The 8,534-nt window shown below is 32.0% G+C and overlaps 1 protein-coding gene across 1 annotated transcript; it reads left to right on the top strand.

Moving 5' to 3' along the window:
• Positions 1 to 3,856: 3,856 nt before the first annotated feature.
• On the top strand, positions 3,857 to 8,265 carry LOC110667440 (NAC domain-containing protein 37). The gene is made up of 4 exons (XM_021828275.2): positions 3,857 to 3,980; positions 5,869 to 6,045; positions 6,262 to 6,533; positions 7,498 to 8,265. The coding sequence occupies exons 2-4, from the start codon at positions 5,880 to 5,882 to the stop codon at positions 8,095 to 8,097; spliced, it is 1,038 nt and encodes a 345-aa protein (XP_021683967.2). The 5' UTR covers positions 3,857 to 3,980; positions 5,869 to 5,879; the 3' UTR covers positions 8,098 to 8,265.
• The last annotated feature ends 269 nt before the right edge of the window (positions 8,266 to 8,534 follow it).

The raw sequence follows: 8,534 nt of genomic DNA, 5'->3' as shown, positions 1-8,534 counted from the left end.
CCTTTCTTTCTTTCTCTGATTATTACTGTTTGCTACCAGCCGATTACCCCTCTAGCCCCTATCTACGACATGTGTAAGATAAGAAATTTCAATTAACAAATTATTAAACTTTAAATTAAATATAATACAAAATTAAAATAAAATATTTTTATAAGGTAAAGGGAATAAAATCAAAACCGTGCTTATATAAAATTTATTCAAAATTTTATAATAATTAATAAGTCTAATTGATTTTAAATAAAATTTAAATTTAAAACTTCACAGTTTTTTTAAATGATTAATTCTTTATATAATTGATGTCACAGTTTTGTAAGTTAAGGCTTCTTAAATTGATATGCAACTCTCCATGATTGATCTCTAGGTGGATTCTTTATATGATTGCTTCTCAAGGAGCCAAGTGGGAGGTATTTTGTAATGCTTAATTTAGCCAACCTTGATTAAGATTTGTCAAAGAAATTTTCAGTTTTCTAATCCTTAATATGATATTGAAAGGTATTGATCAGTAAAAAATCATATATTAAAAAAATTATAAATATATTACTAAACTAATTAAAATTAATTGATATTTTCGCTTTTATATACTTGAAATGATTCACTCAGTTGAATTTGAATATTATTCCATGCTATGAAATAATTATTCTTACGAAATGTAAATTTCACAAATTTAAGAGAAACCTGTTTTATATAATAATCACCACAAATTTTAAAATTCTAACCAAAAGTTGAGATCCTGAAATAATTATTCTATTTCATGTTATTTTATGAATAAAAAACGAAGCGAAAAAGGTGAGTTGGCAAATCAACAAAGCCCCACATATATTATTTATTAGAGTTATATTTGTGGATTAGACTAAAAGGTTTTTGGCAATGATTTTATTTTAAACGAATTAAATACATAATACATTACTGGTGCAACGAAATTAAGCAATCATCTTCTCTATTTCATTCGTCAGCATATGCTAAGATGGATTAGTGCTCCAAAAATCTACCTTGTGGCGTAAGCAGAAAGAATCACCATCCAAACTCTAGTGTCAGAGATATTTTAGCTACAGCCGACCATCAACTAATTCCTTTGTTAAATATAATAATAATAACTATATTTTATATATTTTCACTGAGCTCGGCCTTCCAAAGTTATATATATACTAAGTAATTTAGCACAGTGAAAAAAAAAAAAAGATAATGCCAAGAAAAATAATATTTTTGTGATCAAATGGTGAAGTCATTTTGATTGAAAGAACAAGTGGGGTTCCTCATCATCAGACGCTCTGCCCTCTCCCATATAGTTTTGTCTTTTACTTTGTTTATCTTCTAAGTAAAGTACAAAACTCATTTCCAATCACTGTCAGCCACGTGGACTCCACTGTTCTCCTCAGAGTACGTTTTCCCTGCTTTCCTACGTATTTTAAAATTTCTCCTTCCCAAATTTTTACCGACAAATCATTCTGAGGCCGTAAAATGTAACTCCCAAATTACTAAAGCGCCCCTGAAAGCGACTCCTGAGACAAGCTCCATGTGCTGACGTTAACGTACGCTGTCAGTAAGATTGGGTTTAATGAAAGTGGAAGGGTGTTTTTGGCAATTTAAGTCTCTAGAAAATTGCAAAGCCGGTTAAGAAGCCATGTGAGCCGGGGGAGAATAGCTCGGCTTACACGGGCTGTCGAGGGCATTTGGAGGCAAAACGTGGCGGCAGATTGTCTCGTTGCACCAGCGTGGCAGCTGTGTCAGGAAATTTGAAAACGAAAAGTGAAATCGCGAGATAATATCGCGAAATGATATGAATGAAATAAAAGTAAAAGTAAAAGTAAAAGGAGTTTCTGAACTTTGCCATTGCGGCACGTGACAGTAGATGAAAAACTGCACAGAGATCAGTCGTCTTCGCCGGTCCAAATTACCACCGGCGATTATAGAATCGAATGAAAAGCTCTGCTTTAAATGGCATGGGATAAATCTCAATAATAGAAAAATCATCATCAATTAAATTATAACTTACTCTTATATATGAATTAATCTGTCAATGGTCACTCTATCTAATGAACAAATAAAAACAGTGTCTCAACCTTCCAATAAATTTCATAATATCTTATAAAAACTTTGTACTTTGCCTATATTGGAGTTTCATCTTTCTTATTGAGTTATCATCCAAGTCAATATATTGACTTTTTTACGCGATAATTGGTATGAATAAGTGAATAGTAATTGATTATCTAGCAATTGATGGATTGTGTTAGTGTTCATTGGTTAGAAATTAGGATCCAAAGAAAAAGGGAATTGAGTTTCCTCAAATTTTCTTTTATTTTTGTCATTTCTTAGGCATCTTGTAGATCCTCCACTTGATTTTTTCGTATAAAAAAAATTTGATATCGAAAAATTTAAAATTATATGAAATATTTGTTGAAAAAATATAATTGGGATATTATTTAGAGAGCAGAGAAATTGAGAGAATTAAGAAAATATTAATAAATCCATAAATGTGAATTAGGTCAGTATTTATAGGTATTATTTTTTTTTTATTTTTTCAAAATACTTCAAAATATTAGAATGGATAAAATTATCATTTATAATTTTATTAAAAAAAGCCATTGATTTCTTAAAAAAATAAGTAATTTTATAGTGAAATGGTGGTTTATGTAAGCAAGTTATATGGAATGAAAAATCACTACAAAATTAATATATAAATAATTATGGTTATTAAAATCAGTGTAAAAAAACTGCATGTTGTTATACTTTTGTGGGATTCGTATATATATCTCTACGATATTAATTGAATTACTATTTTATGTTGGTTATCCTATGTGAAATCATAGATGTTTTATATAATTTCTTCGGTGATAGTAGAAGAGGGATAGCTTCTCTAATTGTACTATGTGGCACGTGCAGATTGGACCATATTATTATTATTATTATTATTATTATTTAACTTGAGCTAAACTGTGGGTTAATTATAGTCTATTTCAAATCGGAGAGAGATCAAAACTTTGCCCTTAGGAATCCTGGTTTCAAATTGATTCAGAATCACAAACCAATCAATAATCTGGAGTCCGAATTTGATTGGTTAAATTCTAATTAATCCAAACACAGTCTCAAACCAATCGATGGCACGGATCTAGTCCAAATGGCCAATGGTACTAACAAGTTTTTTACTTTTATTTTGCTGTCGAATTGGATATTTTGACATAAATATCATGTAATTTTTTCTTTTTCTTCAAACATATTAAATAAATTCATTCATTAATTATAAATTAATTCAAATTTAAATTAATGCAAGTGCTTTGCTTTTTTTTTTATTAATTAAATTTGAATTGGGTTCAAAACTCATAATACCATAATTTTAAAAACAATTTAAATACTATTAAGTCCAAATTGATGGGTTATATAGGAAATTTATAAAATGCATTCATTGCACTAAAATTTAGTGCATCATAGTTTTTGAATTAAGCTCAATGTGAGAGAATATGTACTTAGTTATAGTAAACATATTTTTAAACAAGTACTAATTTAATCATATAGTAAAAAAAAAAAAATAAGTGTTTTATTACTAGGTTATAGTGTAAAATAAATTTATAGAATATTTTCTGTGTATATAAAAATAATATATATTTTTTTAAAATATAAAATCTTTTTATAATATAAAAAGTAAGTTTCATATCGTTATAAAAAATAATGCATGTAAATTGATATCCCTGTTAATCTATAGATAGATGATACGATACGAGAGAAAGGACATGAGAGAGAGAGAGAGAGAGAGAGAAAACAGTGACGTAAGGGGATGGGGACAACCATCAACCCATGCGCAATTGAGCGGTCCTCCTTCCCCTTCTTTTATATTCTCTTCCATTTTGCTCTTCTAACGAAAATTTTCTTCCCTTTTCTTCTTTCTTATTAATTTCGCTTCCTCATTTCGTCTCCTTTGTCTTCCTCTTTATTAATATCTTCTCTCCATTAAAACACTCCAAGACGTACCACTCCAGCTTTCTGAGGTAAGCTTCGCACTTGCATGGAAAATTCAACTTTCATTAGAAAGAGTTTCATTAAAAAATATTGAAGATGCGTGCACATTTGCTTTTTTCTCCTTCTCTATGGCTTTCAAATGGGAGGTTTTGCAGCAAAATTTTCTCATACTCATCCGGAAAAGTAAATGGATTTTTTCATTTGCATATTTTGATCAATGGGTTTCTCTCAGGAACTTTTTTGCTATCACCTCTTCTTATCTATCTATACTATTACCAAATATATATATATATATCAAGAAAGAGGTAGCCCTAGCACATCCCTTACGTAGGCATTAACAGAAAAAGAGTCAAAAGATGAACAAACACCTGAAGAATAATCAGAAGAAGAGACTAAAATTTGGTAAAAGATTGTTGGAAAGTTGATTTCTTTGCTATGATGAATATAGGTAAACTCTCAAACTCATCATCCTTCCTCACTGTCTGTGCGTTCAAAGAGTAGTCAGTTGATTTCTCTCCTTCTTTCTCTCTCTCTGCCACAGAGAAAAGCACCTAGTCACTAACACCTTGACAAGAAACCCCCACCCCTAATATTGGATGAGTGTTACAGGTCATAGAGTATTGATCATTTCTTGATTTAATTTAATGGTAGGATAAAGAGGAATATATTGGCATAACTAAGTATTTTTCATTTTCTTTTTTGGGTCTGTATTTTCTTTTCCTCTTTTTCTCTCTGAGCGAGTCTATCAGAGAAAGAATAAAGAGGTTGAGAGGGGCAGTTTCTGCCATGGAAATTCTCGACAAATAGACAAAATGGACAGAGCCCGTTTCAGCAATGGGACGCAAACTCTGCAAGAGCCTTAAGAGTGCTTTTCTTTTTTCCTTTTAATATCCATCTCCATTTTCTTTTCAGGCTTGATCCAATACAACTTAGTGTCCCTCTTTTTCCCTTCCCTCTCTTCTTCGCCTTTTCTCTTTCGAGAAACGCATGCTAATTTTGTGCTAACGTCATCCTCTCATCTCTCTCTTTCCAAGACCCAAATATAAAACACTAATTTCCAATTCTCTAACAAGTTTATGTTCTTTTTCTTTTCTCTACTTAGTTTTCTAGCATTCAGCATAATTAGTATCAGTTTCCAAAAAGTTCTTTTTTTTTTTTAATTTGATTTTTTTCTTTTGCCATTATTTTTTTCTAAGAAAATTATTTGGGTATGTTAGTTGTGCTGCTACATATAGTGTTTTTTTTTTTTTTTTTTTTAATTTTTGTATCATCATAATGGGAACCCCGTTCTTAATGCATCATTCCTACCATTCACCAACAGAAGACAACATCATTAGCACAAACCTCTAGTTGTCCCTTTCTTGAGACCTGCACAAATAACAGAGGGCTAAGTTCCTCCAATTTCCTCTCGGGTTTTATCAAACAAATATAATACAAACTCTCATGATTCACTTCTTTTGTTTTTCCCATCATTTTCACCTTGTTAATTAATTCTTCTTCTTCTTCTTCTTTTATCCCTATAAAAATCCATCATTGTACGTGAAACACTGTGTTTTCTTCTCGTTTTCCCTTTATAACACGCGCTAATTTCCTTGCATAGATAAATAGTGTGACTGTTGCTCACCACCAAATCAGTTGATGATTATTCGTGATAAAACTTGTCACCTTTCTAATTGGAGGTTCCTTGATTTTTTTCTTTTCTTTTTCTCTTCCTTTTACCATTTCACTATTGATGATTTCTAGCTTCTTTCTTCTCATCCCATCTTTCTGTTTTTCTTGTAGTTTATATATATATATATATATATATATATATATATATATATATATTTATATTTACAAGTTCACTCACATTTATTATAATTTGAAAGATGATACATGAAAGAGCATAGTGATGGTAATGGGGTGAATTTGATGCAGGACCAGCTGCTATGATGGAGTCAATGGAATCGTGTGTCCCACCTGGATTCCGGTTTCATCCCACGGATGAGGAGCTTGTTGGGTATTATCTGAGGAAAAAAGTGGCATCACAGAAGATCGATCTTGATGTTATTAGAGATATTGATCTATACAGGATTGAACCATGGGATCTACAAGGTATATTTTTGCTATTTGTTTTTCTCTTGTTTAGGGTTATATTGATCGCGTTAGGGTTTAATACTGAATGCACTGTGCATTTGTACTTTACTTGTAATCCCAGATACTATATATAGCTTCTTTCATCACTATTTCAGTTTGTTTATTTGGTCATGTTTGGTATCAAACTTTACATATCTACCATAATATAAATGTGGAATGTTTTGCGATGTGCAGAGAGATGCCGGATCGGATATGAAGAGCAGAACGAGTGGTATTTCTTCAGCCACAAGGACAAGAAGTATCCGACAGGGACGAGGACTAATAGAGCGACCATGGCCGGGTTTTGGAAGGCAACGGGGCGAGACAAGGCAGTCCATGACAAAACGAAACTGATTGGCATGAGGAAAACCCTTGTTTTCTACAAAGGAAGAGCTCCAAATGGGCAGAAAACTGACTGGATCATGCATGAGTACAGGCTTGAATCCGACGAGAATGGTCCTCCACAGGCAAGCATGATCTCATCGTTATCATCCTTTCTTATCATTATTTATTAATCTCTCTCTCTCACTCACTGGCTTTCTTTGACCTAAATATGGGGAACTCCCTCTCTCCCATCTTTTAAGAGTCTATAAAAGAAATTTGTTAGGAATCCATTACTATATATCAGTTCATGTATAAATTCTAAAAGTAACACCTGCGTCCCTCTCTCTTTCTTTTTCTAAGGGACAAGATAATTAGCAGTTGAAAAATTCTTCTTGGCAACAACCTAACACAACCCACATCCATTCTCAATGGGTGAGATTCTTTCTTTTCAATTTACGACAAATAAATTAAAAAGAAAAAAAAAACATTACATGTATATATTGCTTTCCATGCATTAGTGATTGAGTGTTAAGAAATCATTCAACATAAAAGATAAACAATTGGGGTGAAATCATAAGAATAATTTTAGGTATCTAATCCCCACAGTGTGAGCAAGGGAGGTCGGTATTTAAACTTTAAATCTTTTTTATCTTAAAAGGTTATAATTTCATATTAAGAAATTACTCCATCAAAAAGTTTGAACTTGTAAGTGAGAATTATAAAAATAATTTAAAATCTTTGAAATCTAGCACGGTGTCATCTCTAAGTCAAAAGTTAGCTTTCTTGTTCCAATTCCTTTTCTGGCATGAGATTGTCTCTCTTTTCTGTTCGTTTTGTCAAAAGAAATATTCCAATTCCCCTCTCTTCTGGTTCATCAATTACCTTTGACTAACAGAATTGCATACCCACCAAATTAACCTCTCTTTATAAAACAACAAGAAACTTAAAAAGTCCAAAAGAAATTTCATGCAAAAACCTTTCTATAGTTTAACGAAACTTTCTGAGCTTGTCAAAAACTAGAAATCAGATTAAAGAGAGAGAAAGAGAGAGAGAGATTTTGATATCTATAAATGTTAATTATAAGGTTTTTGGTTTAAGTTATTGCAGGAAGAAGGATGGGTAGTTTGTCGAGCGTTTAAGAAGCGAACAACTGGGCAAACCAAGAACATTGAAGGGTGGGATTCAAGCTACTTTTATGATGAAGCAAGTGTGGTTAGCTCAGTAATTGATCCAATCGATTATATATCGAGGCAGCCTCCGAATTTCATGGCACAGAGTTTCTTGTGTAAGCAAGAGATAGAAGCAGATAACTTAAGTTTTATGCGGACTGATAATTTTGTACAGCTTCCTCAGTTAGAGAGCCCATCTCTGCCATTAATAGAGAGGCCAAGCTCGATCTCTCTGATATCGGAGAACAACAACAACAATGAAGAAGAAGAGCAAGCTAGAGGATGCAATATCAACAACAGCAGCAATAACAACAAGAAAGTAACTGACTGGAGAGCCTTTGACAAGTTCGTAGCCTCTCAACTGAGTCAAGAAGACAGATACGATGGTGACAATGCAGTTCCAAGCTTTGGGGGAGAAAACAGTTCAGACATGTCATTGCTGTTATTGCAGAGTGGTAGAGATGATGAGAAAAAGTTTAATGGATTTTTAAGTTCAAGCTCTGACTGTGATATTGGAATTTGCATATTTGATAAATGATGCAGGAGGAGGAGGAAGCTGATCAAAAAGAGGTTTCTATTTGTAGTAGTATAATTATTATATAATGGTATTCTTGTAAAAATGTGGATGTGCATGAGTGGAAAATTAATATATATAAATATATATTCTCTCCTTCTCTTCATGGATGAGAATATCAATATTCTGATACTTAATTGTTTGTTAATTGCTAAATCAGAAACAAGATCGACGTGTCTGCCTAATGAACAGAAAGATATAGAAGAAGGGAGAACCCTCAAACTAGTGAAGCACATTCCCAAGCATAAACATAAAGGAAGGCTTTGATTTCTTCAACATATATATCTCAAACACAAATCTCTCTTAGGATAATTCATTCATTCACAGAAATTAGAACTTTATTTTTTATTTTATAAGCATTTCTTTTATTAATAAAAAATTCAGGAGAAATTTAACATGCT

This window comes from Hevea brasiliensis, chromosome 16 (genome assembly GCF_030052815.1).
Source record: "Hevea brasiliensis isolate MT/VB/25A 57/8 chromosome 16, ASM3005281v1, whole genome shotgun sequence".
Lineage (NCBI taxonomy): Eukaryota > Viridiplantae > Streptophyta > Magnoliopsida > Malpighiales > Euphorbiaceae > Hevea > Hevea brasiliensis.
Note: the sequence above shows the minus strand (reverse complement) of the source record. Positions and strands in the feature narration are given on the sequence as shown.